Genomic DNA, 17,045 nt, shown 5'->3' with positions numbered 1-17,045 from the left:
TCTATAATACTGTCCACACAAATATTGGAAATACTGAAATGTTCACATCACCGATGAATCGTTCACAATAAGACATGATAACGGAGTCAGTTTTGATTTCATGTTAAATATTCGTAACGATGAACACTGATGATACCTGTGGGCCAATGGGACGGCACGGTGGGCGGAGCTTCTGTCTGTCAGCGGCTCCTGTAACGTGTGTTGTGTTCGTGTCGGCAGATCTTCTACAAGGCCGTCAGCTCCTTCGACCCCGAGTTCATCTTGACCAATCAGAGCGGGAAGGTCCTGAAGTCCAGCAACGAGACGACACACGTGTTCCCGGGCCTCTATCCCGGATCCACGTACTCCTTCACCATCAGAGCCAGCACTGTGAAGGGATACGGGCCGCCCGTCATCACGCAGTTCACCACCAAGATCTCACGTAAGAGCCGTGTGTGTGTGTGCGTGTGTGTGTGTGTGTGTGTGTGTGTGTGCTCATATGTCGTCTGTCACTCACACACAGCTCCGCGTATGCCGGGATATGAGCAGGAGAGTCCGCTGAACCAGAGCGACAGCACAGTGACGGTTCTGCTGAAGCCGGCCCGGAGTCGAGGAGCGCCCGTCAGGTGCACTATCATCAGCATCATCAGCATCATAAATATATATTTATTGGCATTTGCTTGAACATTACAACAATAAAATAAAACAAACAAATGAATGAATATAAAAAAATGATGATAAACACATTATAGGAAATCTAGAACCAGACTATAACATAAAATAAGAGAGTCACATGATCAATCACAGGTCGTCACAAACATAAGATAATGCTGATATACAGAAGCTGCACACACACACTGATCACCATCATGGTAACCAAAAAATACAATAAACGTTAATTTAACAACATCAAATGTAACACAGAACCCTAATGTACATAACTGATGAGAAGAAAATAAGAAAATCTATGAAGAAACAGTTATTTCAGTAAAAGTACATCAAATGTGACGTGTCACGCCAGGAATTGTGGGAATGTCAATTTACAGTTTTTGACAAGTTCTTTTTCACGTCCAAAAACTGTACGTATTTTTATTTCAGGATTCTTTGATGAATAGAAATGTACACAACTGTTTTCAACACTGATAATAATCATAACTGAGCATCAGATCCTCATATTAGAGTGATTTCTGGAGGATCATGTGACACTGAAGACTGGAGTAATGATGTTGGAAATTCAGGAATAAATGACACTTTACTGTATATTCACATAGAACATTTAAATTGTCACAATATTTAACAATATTTTTTTTTATCAAATAAACGCAGAGACTCTTTTAAAAACATTAAAAACCGATCCCAAACCTCGACAGGTAGTGTGAAAGTGTGAGAATCTCACAGTTTTTAGTGTTTGTGCGTTTGGTCCCGAAACGAGGCCGTTCTCGCCGTTTAAAGACGATCTCTCGCTCAGAAGAACATCGTCTCACTGTCAGCCGAGTGATGCTCAGGTGTACGTGCGCTTGTGATGATAATGATCCATAATTCAGCAGATCGTTCTGGTCACGGGTCGGCGTGCGAGTGAAGATAAAAGCTTCTGCAGAATGAATAAATGTAAATGTGAGTGTTATTGAAAACACTCAGCGTTGCGTTCAGATGCTGTGAAACCGGACCTGCACTTACTGTGCGTCTCTCAGACCCGAGCGGGGATCTAATGGCTCAGAACCGCTCCGGTTCTGCTTAATCTGTTCCTGCGGGGTCTAAAAGCCTGCATTAGGAGTCCGAGAGCGTGGAAGAGGAGTTCGTGAGACGTGAAGTCATGTACACTAAGTTTGGAAAGGCCTCAGTTCAGGAGAGAGAGGAAAAGTGCAGTGTAGTGTGTTCAAAGATCACCGATAATAATTAGTCTGTGTTCAGTGTGTGATGTTCATGTTCCAGTTCTTCTCTATATCAGTGTCAGTGTTTCTGAACTCCTGAAACGCCTCCATTGTAGTCTTGAGTTTCTCCCGGGAACGAACACGTCACAATATTCCTCATTATAATAATTCATACGCAGAATAAAGGGGCGGGGCCTGGTTGAGTTAGTTAGTAGTGTGTTAAACTGGCGGTTATGGAAAGGGGCGGGGCATTTCCCAAACACACTCGAAGCGCTCGACCAATCACAACACACTGCTCCAGCCGACCAATCAGAGCACAGTGTGCTTTTCAGAGGGAGGGGCTTCAGAGTGAAGTGTTGTTTATTTATGTACACACAGGCAACAGTGTGTGTGTGTGTGTGTGTGTGTGTGTGTTGTTGCATTAAGGTCCTCACACACTGAGTCCGAAATTCTCGTCTGAAATTTTTGCACGTTAAAAAATGAATACGACCTCACGATGTGTCAATCATGTTTACACACTGCCTCCGAAACCTTCGTCCGCCATTAAAAAATGCGGATCGGGTTCAATTCTCTTCGTTTCTCGCATCCGTAACGAGCATTCTGCCGATTTAGAGCCATCGAGTGACGGATACGACAAAACACACACGAAAATGTCGTAGTCAGTGTGTGAGGACCTTTAGTGTAAACACCAGAGGTCTGTCAGTCCTGTTTAAACCGGTTCAATCAAGCCTAATCAGTCACATGATCACTGGATCGAGCCTAATCAGTCACGTGATCGCTGGATCGGGCGTAATCAGTCACGTGATCACTGGATCGAGCGTAATCAGTCACGTGATCACTGGATCGGGCGTAATCAGTCACGTGATCACTGGATCGAGCGTACTCAGTCACGTGATCACTGGATCGAGCGTAATCAGTCACGTGATCACTGGATCGGGCGTAATCATTCACGTGATCACTGGATCGGGCGTAATCAGTCACGTGATCACTGGATCGAGCGTAATCAGTCACGTGATCACTGGATCGGGCGTAATCAGTCACGTGATCGCTGGATCGGGCGTAATCAGTCACGTGATCGCTGGATCGGGCGTAATCAGTCACGTGATCACTGGATCGAGCGTAATCAGTCACGTGATCACTGGATCGAGCGTAATCAGTCACGTGATCACTGGATCGGGCGTAATCAGTCACGTGATCGCTGGATCGGGCGTAATCAGTCACGTGATCGCTGGATCGGGCGTAATCAGTCACGTGATCGCTGGATCGAGCGTAATCAGTCACGTGATCACTAGACTGGATCGAGCGTAATCAGTCACGTGATCACTGGATCGGGCCTAATCAGTCACGTGATCACTGGATCGGGCCTAATCAGTCACGTGATCGCTGGATCGGGCGTAATCAGTCACGTGATCACTGTATCGGGCGTAATCAGTCACGTGATCGCTGGATCGGGCGTAATCAGTCACGTGATCGCTGGATCGGGCGTAATCAGTCACGTGATCGCTGGATCGGGCGTAATCAGTCACGTGATCACTGGATCGGGCGTAATCAGTCACGTGATCACTGGATCGGGCGTAATCAGTCACGTGATCACTGGATCGGGCGTAATCAGTCACGTGATCACTGGATCGAGCGTAATCAGTCACGTGATCACTGGATCGGGCGTAATCAGTCACGTGATCGCTGGATCGAGCGTAATCAGTCACGTGATCGCTGGATCGAGCGTAATCAGTCATGTGATCGCTGGATCGAGCGTAATCAGTCACGTGATCACTGGATCGGGCGTAATCAGTCACGTGATCACTGGATCGAGCGTAATCAGTCACGTGATCACTGGATCGAGCGTAATCAGTCACATGATCACTGGATCGGGCGTAATCAGTCACGTGATCGCTGGATCGGGCGTAATCAGTCACGTGATCGCTGGATCGGGCGTAATCAGTCACTTGATCACTAGACTGGATCGAGCGTAATCAGTCACGTGATCACTGGATCGGGCGTAATCAGTCACGTGATCACTGGATCGGGCGTAATCAGTCACGTGATCACTGGATCGGGCGTAATCAGTCACGTGATCACTGGATCGGGCGTAATCAGTCACGTGATCGCTGGATCGGGCGTAATCAGTCACGTGATCACTGGATCGGGCGTAATCAGTCACGTGATCACTAGACTGGATCAAGCGTAATCAGTCACGTGATCACTGGATCGAGCGTAATCAGTCACGTGATCGCTGGATCGAGCGTAATCAGTCACGTGATCACTGGATCGGGCGTAATCAGTCACGTGATCACTGGATCGAGCGTAATCAGTCACGTGATCGCTGGATCGAGCGTAATCAGTCACATGATCACTGGATCGGGCGTAATCAGTCACGTGATCGCTGGATCGGGCGTAATCAGTCACGTGATCGCTGGATCGGGCGTAATCAGTCACGTGATCACTAGACTGGATCGAGCGTAATCAGTCACGTGATCACTGGATCGGGCGTAATCAGTCACGTGATCACTGGATCGGGCGTAATCAGTCACGTGATCACTGGATCGGGCGTAATCAGTCACGTGATCACTGGATCGGGCGTAATCAGTCACGTGATCACTGGATCGGGCGTAATCAGTCACGTGATCACTGGATCGGGCGTAATCAGTCACGTGATCACTGGATCGGGCGTAATCAGTCACGTGATCACTGGATCGAGCGTAATCAGTCACGTGATCGCTGGATCGGGCGTAATCAGTCACGTGATCACTGGATCGAGCGTAATCAGTCACGTGATCACTGGATCGGGCGTAATCAGTCACGTGATCGCTGGATCGGGCGTAATCAGTCACGTGATCGCTGGATCGAGCGTAATCAGTCACGTGATCGCTGGATCGGGCGTAATCAGTCACGTGATCGCTGGATCGAGCGTAATCAGTCACGTGATCACTGGATCGGGCGTAATCAGTCACGTGATCGCTGGATCGGGCGTAATCAGTCACGTGATCGCTGGATCGAGCGTAATCAGTCACGTGATCGCTGGATCGGGCGTAATCAGTCACGTGATCGCTGGATCGGGCGTAATCAGTCACGTGATCACTGGATCGGGCGTAATCAGTCACGTGATCACTGGATCGAGCGTAATCAGTCACGTGATCACTGGATCGGGCGTAATCAGTCACGTGATCACTGGATCGAGCGTAATCAGTCACGTGATCACTGGATCGGGCGTAATCAGTCACGTGATCACTGGATCGGGCGTAATCAGTCACGTGATCGCTAGATCGGGCGTAATCAGTCACGTGATCGCTGGATCGGGCGTAATCAGTCACGTGATCACTGGATCGGGCGTAATCAGTCACGTGATCACTGGACCGGGCGTAATCAGTCACGTGATCACTGGATCGGGCGTAATCAGTCACGTGATCACTGGATCGGGCGTAATCAGTCACGTGATCACTGGATCGGGCGTAATCAGTCACGTGATCACTGGATCGAGCGTAATCAGTCACGTGATCACTGGATCGGGCGTAATCAGTCACGTGATCACTGGATCGAGCGTAATCACCTAATCAGTCACGTGATCACTGGATCGAGCGTAATCAGTCACATGATCACTGGATCGGGCGTAATCAGTCACGTGATCACTGGATCGGGCGTAATCAGTCACGTGATCACTGGATCGGGCGTAATCAGTCACGTGATCACTGGATCGGGCGTAATCAGTCACGTGATCACTGGATCGAGCGTAATCAGTCACGTGATCACTGGATCGGGCGTAATCAGTCACGTGATCACTGGATCGAGCGTAATCACCTAATCAGTCACGTGATCACTGGATCGAGCGTAATCAGTCACATGATCACTGGATCGGGCGTAATCAGTCACGTGATCACTGGATCGGGCGTAATTAGTCACGTGATCACTGGATCGGGCGTAATCAGTCACGTGATCACTGGATCGAGCGTAATCAGTCACGTGATCACTGGATCGGGCGTAATCAGTCACGTGATCACTGGATCGAGCGTAATCAGTCACGTGATCACTGGATCGGGCGTAATCAGTCACGTGATCACTGGATCGGGCGTAATCAGTCACGTGATCGCTAGATCGGGCGTAATCAGTCACGTGATCGCTGGATCGGGCGTAATCAGTCACGTGATCACTGGATCGGGCGTAATCAGTCACGTGATCACTGGACCGGGCGTAATCAGTCACGTGATCACTGGATCGGGCGTAATCAGTCACGTGATCACTGGATCGGGCGTAATCAGTCACGTGATCACTGGATCGGGCGTAATCAGTCACGTGATCACTGGATCGAGCGTAATCAGTCACGTGATCACTGGATCGGGCGTAATCAGTCACGTGATCACTGGATCGAGCGTAATCACCTAATCAGTCACGTGATCACTGGATCGAGCGTAATCAGTCACGTGATCACTGGATCGGGCGTAATCAGTCACGTGATCACTGGATCGGGCGTAATCAGTCACGTGATCACTGGATCGAGCGTAATCAGTCACGTGATCACTGGATCGGGCGTAATCAGTCACGTGATCACTGGATCGAGCGTAATCACCTAATCAGTCACGTGATCACTGGATCGAGCGTAATCAGTCACATGATCACTGGATCGGGCGTAATCAGTCACGTGATCGCTGGATCGGGCGTAATCAGTCACGTGATCACTGGATCGGGCGTAATCAGTCACGTGATCACTGGATCGAGCGTAATCAGTCACGTGATCACTGGATCGGGCGTAATCAGTCACGTGATCACTGGATCGAGCGTAATCAGTCACGTGATCACTGGATCGGGCGTAATCAGTCACGTGATCACTGGATCGGGCGTAATCAGTCACGTGATCGCTAGATCGGGCGTAATCAGTCACGTGATCGCTGGATCGGGCGTAATCAGTCACGTGATCACTGGATCGGGCGTAATCAGTCACGTGATCACTGGACCGGGCGTAATCAGTCACGTGATCACTGGATCGGGCGTAATCAGTCACGTGATCACTGGATCGGGCGTAATCAGTCACGTGATCACTGGATCGGGCGTAATCAGTCACGTGATCACTGGATCGAGCGTAATCAGTCACGTGATCACTGGATCGGGCGTAATCAGTCACGTGATCACTGGATCGAGCGTAATCACCTAATCAGTCACGTGATCACTGGATCGAGCGTAATCAGTCACATGATCACTGGATCGGGCGTAATCAGTCACGTGATCACTGGATCGGGCGTAATCAGTCACGTGATCACTGGATCGGGCGTAATCAGTCACGTGATCACTGGATCGGGCGTAATCAGTCACGTGATCACTGGATCGAGCGTAATCAGTCACGTGATCACTGGATCGGGCGTAATCAGTCACGTGATCACTGGATCGAGCGTAATCACCTAATCAGTCACGTGATCACTGGATCGAGCGTAATCAGTCACATGATCACTGGATCGGGCGTAATCAGTCACGTGATCACTGGATCGGGCGTAATTAGTCACGTGATCACTGGATCGAGCGTAATCAGTCACGTGATCACTGGATCGGGCGTAATCAGTCACGTGTTCACTGGATCGGGCGTAATCAGTCACGTGATCACTGGATCGAGCGTAATCAGTCACGTGATCACTGGATCTAGCGTAATCAGTCACGTGATCACTGGATCGGGCGTAATCAGTCACGTGATCACTGGATCGAGCGTAATCAGTCACGTGATCACTGGATCGGGCGTAATCAGTCACGTGATCACTGGATCGAGCGTAATCAGTCACGTGATCACTGGATCGGGCGTAATCAGTCACGTGATCACTGGATCGAGCGTAATCAGTCACGTGATCACTGGATCAAGCGTAATCAGTCACGTGATCACTGGATCGGGCGTAATCAGTCACGTGATCACTGGATCGGGCGTAATCAGTCACGTGATCGCTGGATCGGGCGTAATCAGTCACGTGATCGCTGGATCGAGCGTAATCAGTCACGTGATCGCTGGATCGGGCGTAATCAGTCACGTGATCGCTGGATCGGGCGTAATCAGTCACGTGATCGCTGGATCGAGCGTAATCAGTCACGTGATCGCTGGATCGGGCGTAATCAGTCACGTGATCGCTGGATCGGGCGTAATCAGTCACGTGATCACTGGATCGGGCGTAATCAGTCACGTGATCGCTGGATCGGGCGTAATCAGTCACGTGATCGCTGGATCGGGCGTAATCAGTCACGTGATCGCTGGATCGGGCGTAATCAGTCACGTGATCGCTGGATCGGGCGTAATCAGTCACGTGATCGCTGGATCGGGCGTAATCAGTCACGTGATCACTGGATCGGGCGTAATCAGTCACGTGATCACTGGATCGAGCGTAATCAGTCACGTGATCACTGGATCGAGCGTAATCAGTCACGTGATCACTGGATCGGGCGTAATCAGTCACGTGATCGCTGGATCGAGCGTAATCAGTCACGTGATCGCTGGATCGGGCGTAATCAGTCACGTGATCACTGGATCGAGCGTAATCAGTCACGTGATCACTGGATCGGGCGTAATCAGTCACGTGATCACTGGATCGGGCGTAATCAGTCACGTGATCACTGGATCGAGCGTAATCAGTCACGTGATCACTGGATCGAGCGTAATCAGTCACGTGATCACTGGATCGGGCGTAATCAGTCACGTGATCACTGGATCGAGCGTAATCAGTCACGTGATCACTGGATCGGGCGTAATCAGTCACGTGATCACTGGATCGAGCGTAATCAGTCACGTGATCACTGGATCGGGCGTAATCAGTCACGTGATCACTGGATCGGGCGTAATCAGTCACGTGATCACTGGATCGAGCGTAATCAGTCACGTGATCACTGGATCGAGCGTAATCAGTCACGTGATCACTGGATCGAGCGTAATCAGTCACGTGATCACTGGATCGAGCGTAATCAGTCACGTGATCACTGGATCGAGCGTAATCAGTCACGTGATCGCTGGATCGGGCGTAATCAGTCACGTGATCGCTGGATCGGGCGTAATCAGTCACGTGATCGCTGGATCGGGCGTAATCAGTCACGTGATCGCTGGACCGGGCGTAATCAGTCACGTGATCGCTGGATCGAGCGTAATCAGTCACGTGATCGCTGGATCGGGCGTAATCAGTCACGTGATCACTGGATCGGGCGTAATCAGTCACGTGATCGCTGGATCGAGCGTAATCAGTCACGTGATCGCTGGATCGAGCGTAATCAGTCACGTGATCACTGGATCGGGCGTAATCAGTCACGTGATCACTGGATCGAGCGTAATCAGTCACGTGATCACTGGATCGAGCGTAATCAGTCACGTGATCACTGGATCGGGCGTAATCAGTCACGTGATCACTGGATCGAGCGTAATCAGTCACGTGATCACTGGATCGAGCGTAATCAGTCACGTGATCACTGGATCGAGCGTAATCAGTCACGTGATCACTGGATCGGGCCTAATCAGTCACGTGATCACTGGATCGGGCGTAATCAGTCACGTGATCACTGGATCGGGCGTAATCAGTCACGTGATCACTGGATCGAGCGTAATCAGTCACGTGATCACTGGATCGGGCGTAATCAGTCACGTGATCACTGGATCGAGCGTAATCAGTCACGTGATCACTGGATCGAGCGTAATCAGTCACGTGATCACTGGATCGAGCGTAATCAGTCACGTGATCACTGGATCGAGCGTAATCAGTCACGTGATCACTGGATCGAGCGTAATCAGTCACGTGATCACTGGCTCGTCTGGTTAAAGTCATTAATGAGTGTGTGTCAGTGAGTCTCAGAGCTTTAGAAGAAGCTTTCCTTTATTTCAGCAGAAACTGACGGACGGATGAAAGAATGATGGGAAGCTTCTGCACTTTAGCACGAATAAATAAATAAATCACACGGTGTTTTTGCACTTCTGGCTTTTTGATAAAACATTTAGAATCTATTGTTGTCTGAGGGCGTTTTAATGGAGGTAGACAGACAGGAGAGTGTGTGTGTGTGTGTGTGTGTGTGTGATTCAGAGCCATGTCCACAGGTGATGACAGGTGATAAAACCATTAAAACCATTAAAACCATCGCGCATCATGTCCTGTCAGCGGATCATCTTAATCAGCACCGGCAGCTGTTAATGAAACACAAGTGTCGTTAATTACCAGGGAACGCCGTGTTGTGTTTCCCGCCGGCGAGTGTGTGTTCTCCACCAGCGAGTGTGTGTTCTCTGTCGGCGAGTGTGTGTTCTCCACCAGCGAGTGTGTGTTCTCCACCAGCGAGTGTGTGTTCTCTGTCGGCGAGTGTGTGTTCTCCACCAGAGAGTGTGTGTTCTCTGCCGGTGAGTGTGTGTTCTCCACCAGCGAGTGTGTGTTCTCCACCAGCGAGTGTGTGTTCTCCACCAGCGAGTGTGTGTTCTCTGTCGGCGAGTGTGTGTTCTCCACCAGCGAGTGTGTGTTCTCCACCAGCGAGTGTGTGTTCTCTGTCGGCGAGTGTGTGTTCTCCACCAGCGAGGGTGTGTTCTCTGTCGGCGAGTGTGTGTTCTCCACCAGCGAGTGTGTGTTCTCCACCAGCGAGTGTGTGTTCTCTGTCGGCGAGTGTGTGTTCTCCACCAGCGAGTGTGTGTTCTCCACCAGCGAGTGTGTGTTCTCTGTCGGCGAGTGTGTGTTCTCCACCAGCGAGTGTGTGTTCTCTGTCGGCGAGTGTGTGTTCTCCACCAGCGAGTGTGTGTTCTCCACCAGCGAGTGTGTGTTCTCCACCAGCGTGTGTGTGTTCTCTGTCGGCGAGTGTGTGTTCTCCACCAGCGTGTGTGTGTGTTTCCCGCCAGCGAGTGTGTGTTCTCTGTCGGCGAGTGTGTGTTCTCCACCAGCGTGTGTGTGTGTTTCCCGCCAGCGAGTGTGTGTTATAAACAGATATCACGATCGGTCTTTGTGTTGCTGAGATGCTGATCGTGATCCGGCGGATCTGAAAGGCTGGATGAAAATAGAGTGTGTGTTGTACATGCTTTTAAACGTGGTGATATGAATACGAGTGCGAGGCTGATCCGAGATTAACCTGCAGATGTGTCTTCAGATCGTGAAACACTGGAGCGCGCGTGTGTGTGTGTGTGTGTTTCGCTTCACGGCACAATAGAGGCGCTGGTGAAGGATCAGTGTTCGTCAGATTCGGTGTGTTTCCGTCGCCCACGCCGGGCCTACCGCCGCCCACACGCGCACACACACACACACACACACACACACACACACACTGGTTTCATGTAAAGCGCTGCTCTGCTTTTGTGTTTTCTGCTCCGCTGAAGCCAAGTGTAATGGAAAAGCATCCGCTCTCCTCTATTCCTGGAGACAATCGCTCGTTCTCTCGCTCTTCCCTCGGGGTGTCATGATCTGCCTCTTCTCGTCCTCCGTTTTTCTGCTTCTGTTGTTCCAGACGGGCAGGAGAGTCTCTCGCTGCATCTCAATTCTCCTTCTTATACTACGCCCTAAAGTATGAACTCCTCTTGTGAAGAAAAAGTGTGTGCTTGTGAGTGTGTATCAGAAGAGTAGACGAGCTCTGGGAAACACTATCCCGTCAGACGACTGCGTCTTGAACGGCGGCTCTCCGTCACGTAAACTGGCCTGTCAATCATCTCGTCACAGATGAAATCCTCCACGTTTATTTCCTGCCGTATCGCAGAGAAACCAGAAACACGTTGATCTGCAGTCGCGGGTCTTTCATGCGGAGACTCGCCTCATATTAATGCATTATTAATGATGCATTTCAAAGTTAAGGGCCAAACGGATCTTTATAAAAGTCCACATTGTTCTTGCAGATGGAATAAATATTTAAACATTAAATAAACATTTTTTCTATCAGGATAAACTTTGATTAGTCACTCAAACCTTTATCTCGTGCATATCCGCCATGTTTGTAGTTTTTAACACTTTTTACTCGTGTTTGTAGTTCCTCCTAAAGCACAGTGGATTGTGGGTAATATCAGCTGTTATAGTGAGCACGGACCCACACTGGGGAAAATCCACTGGGAATACTAGACCATCCGGGGCCTTCTGGCACACTCTTCAACACACTGTGCTTTGGGACACACTTATTCTAGTCTCACACACTGTTCAGGGTGGATGAGACGCAGGGTCTGTGTGACTCAGAAAGCTTTTATTATGGGATGGATCAGATCTTTATCCCGGTTTGATTTCCCCCGCTCCTCTTAAAGAACGGCAGAGGAACACCTCGTGCTGCTTTTATTGCCCCGATCGGCTTTTTATAATACTTTCTGTCAGTTTATGATATTTTATTCCAAGTTCATTTTTATTAACTTCTGCAGAAATAACAACAGTGTTTTGTCTTTATAGGTCATATACTTATGTGACGCTCAAATCCAGCTCATATTTCACTCCAAAAAAAGAAAGAAAATCGATCTGTAAATCCACATATACGGTGTTTGTGTGCCTCTATAATAAAGCCTTGTCCTCCAGAACCCGGTCCTGATCCCGAGCGCTCGCTGATCCTCCGGTGTCGGTCCTGGACGGGTTTATGAGCGCGGATCTGTGTGTCTCAGAGGTCTCGTCCTCCAGAACCCGGTCCTGATCCCGAGCGCTCGCTGGTCCTCCGGTGTCGGTCCTGGACGGGTTTATGAGCGCGGATCTGTGTGTCTCAGAGGTCTCGTCCTCTAGAACCCGGTCCTGATCCCGAGCGCTCGCTGGTCCTCCGGTGTCGGTCCTGGACGGGTTTATGAGCGCGGATCTGTGTGTCTCAGAGGTCTCGTCCTCCAGAACCCGGTCCTGATCCCGAGCGCTCGCTGATCCTCCGGTGCCGGTCCTGGACGGGTTTATGAGCGCGGATCTGTGTGTCTCAGAGGTCTCGTCCTCCAGAACCCGGTCCTGATCCCGAGCGCTCGCTGGTCCTCCGGTGCCGATCCTGGACGGGTTTATGAGCGCGGATCTGTGTGTCTCAGAGGTCTCGTCCTCCAGAACCCGGTCCTGATCCCGAGCGCTCGCTGGTCCTCCGGTGCCGGTCCTGGACGGGTTTATGAGCGCGGATCTGTGTGTCTCAGAGGTCTCGTCCTCCAGAACCCGGGCCTGATCCCGAGCGCTCGCTGGTCCTCCGGTGTCGGTCCTGGACGGGTTTATGAGCGCGGATCTGTGTGTCTCAGAGGTCTCGTCCTCCAGAACCCGGTCCTGATCCCGAGCGCTCGCTGGTCCTCCGGTGCCGGTCCTGGACGGGTTTATGAGCGCGGATCTGTGTGTCTCAGAGGTCTCGTCCTCCAGAACCCGGTCCTGATCCCGAGCGCTCGCAGGTCCTCCGGTGTCGGTCCTGGACGGGTTTATGAGCGCGGATCTGTGTGTCTCAGAGGTCTCGTCCTCCAGAACCCGGTCCTGATCCCGAGCGCTCGCTGGTCCTCCGGTGCCGGTCCTGGACGGGTTTATGAGCGCGGATCTGTGTGTCTCAGAGGTCTCGTCCTCCAGAACCCGGTCCTGATCCCGAGCGCTCGCTGGTCCTCCGGTGCCGGTCCTGGACGGGTTTATGAGCGCGGATCTGTGTGTCTCAGAGGTCTCGTCCTCCAGAACCCGGGCCTGATCCCGAGCGCTCGCTGGTCCTCCGGTGTCGGTCCTGGACGGGTTTATGAGCGCGGATCTGTGTGTCTCAGAGGTCTCGTCCTCCAGAACCCGGTCCTGATCCCGAGCGCTCGCTGGTCCTCCGGTGCCGGTCCTGGACGGGTTTATGAGCGCGGATCTGTGTGTCTCAGAGGTCTCGTCCTCCAGAACCCGGTCCTGATCCCGAGCGCTCGCTGGTCCTCCGGTGTCGGTCCTGGACGGGTTTATGAGCGCGGATCTGTGTGTCTCAGAGGTCTCGTCCTCCAGAACCCGGTCCTGATCCCGAGCGCTCGCTGATCCTCCGGTGCCGGTCCTGGACGGGTTTATGAGCGCGGATCTGTGTGTCTCAGAGGTCTCGTCCTCCAGAACCCGGTCCTGATCCCGAGCGCTCGCTGGTCCTCCGGTGCCGGTCCTGGACGGGTTTATGAGCGCGGATCTGTGTGTCTCAGAGGTCTCGTCCTCTAGAACCCGGTCCTGATCCCGAGCGCTCGCTGGTCCTCCGGTGTCGGTCCTGGACGGGTTTATGAGCGCGGATCTGTGTGTCTCAGAGGTCTCGTCCTCCAGAACCCGGTCCTGATCCCGAGCGCTCGCTGGTCCTCCGGTGCCGGTCCTGGACGGGTTTATGAGCGCGGATCTGTGTGTCTCAGAGGTCTCGTCCTCCAGAACCCGGTCCTGATCCCGAGCGCTCGCTGGTCCTCCGGTGCCGGTCCTGGACGGGTTTATGAGCGCGGATCTGTGTGTCTCAGAGGTCTCGTCCTCCAGAACCCGGTCCTGATCCCGAGCGCTCGCTGATCCTCCGGTGCCGGTCCTGGACGGGTTTACGAGCGCGGATCTGTGTGTCTCAGAGGTCTCGTCCTCCAGAACCCGGTCCTGATCCCGAGCGCTCGCTGGTCCTCCGGTGCCGGTCCTGGACGGGTTTATGAGCGCGGATCTGTGTGTCTCAGAGGTCTCGTCCTCCAGAACCCGGTCCTGATCCCGAGCGCTCGCTGGTCCTCCGGTGTCGGTCCTGGACGGGTTTATGAGCGCGGATCTGTGTGTCTCAGAGGTCTCGTCCTCTAGAACCCGGTCCTGATCCCGAGCGCTCGCTGGTCCTCCGGTGTCGGTCCTGGACGGGTTTATGAGCGCGGATCTGTGTGTCTCAGAGGTCTCGTCCTCCAGAACCCGGTCCTGATCCCGAGCGCTCGCTGGTCCTCCGGTGCCGGTCCTGGACGGGTTTATGAGCGCGGATCTGTGTGTCTCAGAGGTCTCGTCCTCCAGAACCCGGTCCTGATCCCGAGCGCTCGCTGGTCCTCCGGTGCCGGTCCTGGACGGGTTTATGAGCGCGGATCTGTGTGTCTCAGAGGTCTCGTCCTCCAGAACCCGGTCCTGATCCCGAGCGCTCGCTGATCCTCCGGTGCCGGTCCTGGACGGGTTTATGAGCGCGGATCTGTGTGTCTCAGAGGTCTCGTCCTCCAGAACCCGGTCCTGATCCCGAGCGCTCGCTGATCCTCCGGTGTCGGTCCTGTACGGGTTTATGAGCGCGGATCTGTGTGTCTCAGAGGTCTCGTCCTCCAGAACCCAGTCCTGATCCCGAGCGCTCGCTGGTCCTCCGGTCCTGGTCCTGGACGGGTTTATGAGCGCGGATCTGTGTGTCTCAGAGGTCTCGTCCTCCAGAACCCGGTCCTGATCCCGAGCGCTCGCTGATCCTCCGGTGCCGGTCCTGGACGGGTTTATGAGCGCGGATCTGTGTGTCTCAGAGGTCTCGTCCTCCAGAACCCGGTCCTGATCCCGAGCGCTCGCTGGTCCTCCGGTGTCGGTCCTGGACGGGTTTATGAGCGCGGATCTGTGTGTCTCAGAGGTCTCGTCCTCTAGAACCCAGTCCTGATCCCGAGCGCTCGCTGGTACTCCGGTGTCGGTCCTGGACGGGTTTATGAGCGCGGATCTGTGTGTCTCAGAGGTCTCGTCCTCCAGAACCCGGTCCTGATCCCGAGCGCTCGCTGATCCTCCGGTGTCGGTCCTGTACGGGTTTATGAGCGCAGATCTGTGTGTCTCAGAGGTCTCGTCCTCCAGAACCCGGTCCTGATCCCGAGCGCTCGCTGGTCCTCCGGTGCCGGTCCTGGACGGGTTTACGAGCGCGGATCTGTGTGTCTCAGAGGCCTCGTCCTCCAGAACCCGGTCCTGATCCCGAGCGCTCGCTGATCCTCCGGTGCCGGTCCTGGACGGGTTTATGAGCGCGGATCTGTGTGTCTCAGAGGCCTCGTCCTCCAGAACCCGGTCCTGATCCCGAGCGCTCGCTGATCCTCCGGGGTCGGTCCTGGACGGGTTTATGAGCGCGGATCTGTGTGTCTCAGAGGTCTCGTCCTCCAGAACCCGGTCCTGATCCCGAGCGCTCGCTGATCCTCCGGTGCCGGTCCTGGACGGGTTTATGAGCGCGGATCTGTGTGTCTCAGAGGTCTCGTCCTCCAGAACCCGGTCCTGATCCCGAGCGCTCGCTGGTCCTCCGGTGTCGGTCCTGGACGGGTTTATGAGCGCGGATCTGTGTGTCTCAGAGGTGTTTTACAGCACTGGAGACTGATCGATACGCCCCGGTCCACATATATCACAGTTACAGCCGGACTGAAGCCGGACTCCCCGAGCCCAACACTGAAGATCAGTCCCAGTCTCAGGTCTCCGCTTCCCAGTGGCCTGGGACTGGTCAATGGTCATGTGACCTGAAGGATCACTGGTTTAGGGCTCTAATTGGGTTTCAGTGCTGGATCCGCTCTCTCAGAAGGTGTGTGTTGTTGTGTGTGTGCCGATCTCCTCTCCAAACATCCCCGACGCTCCTCATAACGACTCCGGGTTCATATCCGTCAGTCGGATTCCTGTTGCCATGGATCCCGTTTCCTTCACATTAATTAAAGGAAGGGTTTCCAAGGTCGCTGATCCTCGGAGTCCGAAGACGGCGAGCGAGACGAGTGGAGGATATGAGGAAGATTATAGCAGGATTTACAGGGAATGAAAGAAAGGAAAGAAACCGATTTCCGTTTCTGAAAACAAAATGACTTACAGTCACAACACTTTTGTATTGGATGATCAAAGCTGGATAGATAGATAGATAGATAGATAGATAGATAGATAGATAGATAGATAGATAGTAAAGTGTGGTGTATGTCAGTGTTGGTGAAGTGTAGATTTCAGGTTCAATGTAGGAGGAAAAACTCATTTAGAGAAACGGCCTTTAAAGAGAAATACTGTCCTTGAAATCTACAGATGCGAATATATAAAGTGCTCTACAAGATCCAGCTAAAAGTGTATTCCGGATGTTTTCTGTCCACTAGTCTGAAAAAACACTTTATGAAAAGCCAAAAAGCCCAAATCTCAAAATTGACGGACGCCTGAAAACACAGTTCGCCTGTAGCGTCTCGCCTTAATGTGAGAGATCGAGAGTGGAGAATGAGTCAGCAGGAGTGTGTGTGTGTGTAATCAGAGTAATATTAGATGATCCTGATGATGTGTGTGTGTGTGTGTGTGTGTGTGTGTGTGTTCGCTCACACCTGTGATGTGTTTCAGTGATGAAGGATCTCAGATCTGTCATATATCTGTAAAGTAATGGCTGGCCTTTAAGTCGTCAGTAAATCATCATAAAAGCCTGTTCTCCTCT

At 52.3% G+C, this 17,045-nt stretch overlaps 1 protein-coding gene across 11 annotated transcripts in view; it reads left to right on the top strand.

Annotated features, from left to right (window-relative positions):
- LOC130078838 (receptor-type tyrosine-protein phosphatase mu-like) overlaps positions 1-17,045 on the top strand; it is a 211,428-nt gene that overhangs the window by 79,332 nt on the left and 115,051 nt on the right. For all 11 annotated transcript variants that reach the window (XM_056244549.1, XM_056244548.1, XM_056244545.1 and 8 more), the window contains exons 8-9: positions 220-421; positions 503-605. In XM_056244549.1, the coding sequence (XP_056100524.1) occupies positions 220-421; positions 503-605 (305 nt within the window). The remainder of the gene's footprint in view (positions 1-219; positions 422-502; positions 606-17,045) is intronic.

Source organism: Rhinichthys klamathensis, unplaced genomic scaffold (genome assembly GCF_029890125.1).
Source record: "Rhinichthys klamathensis goyatoka isolate OS25496 unplaced genomic scaffold, OSU_Roscu_1.1 h1tg001002l_1, whole genome shotgun sequence".
In the NCBI taxonomy this organism is placed as follows: Eukaryota; Metazoa; Chordata; class Actinopteri; order Cypriniformes; family Leuciscidae; genus Rhinichthys; species Rhinichthys klamathensis.
The sequence above is the reverse complement of the archived record's forward strand: the minus strand, read 5'-3'. Positions and strand labels throughout refer to the sequence as shown.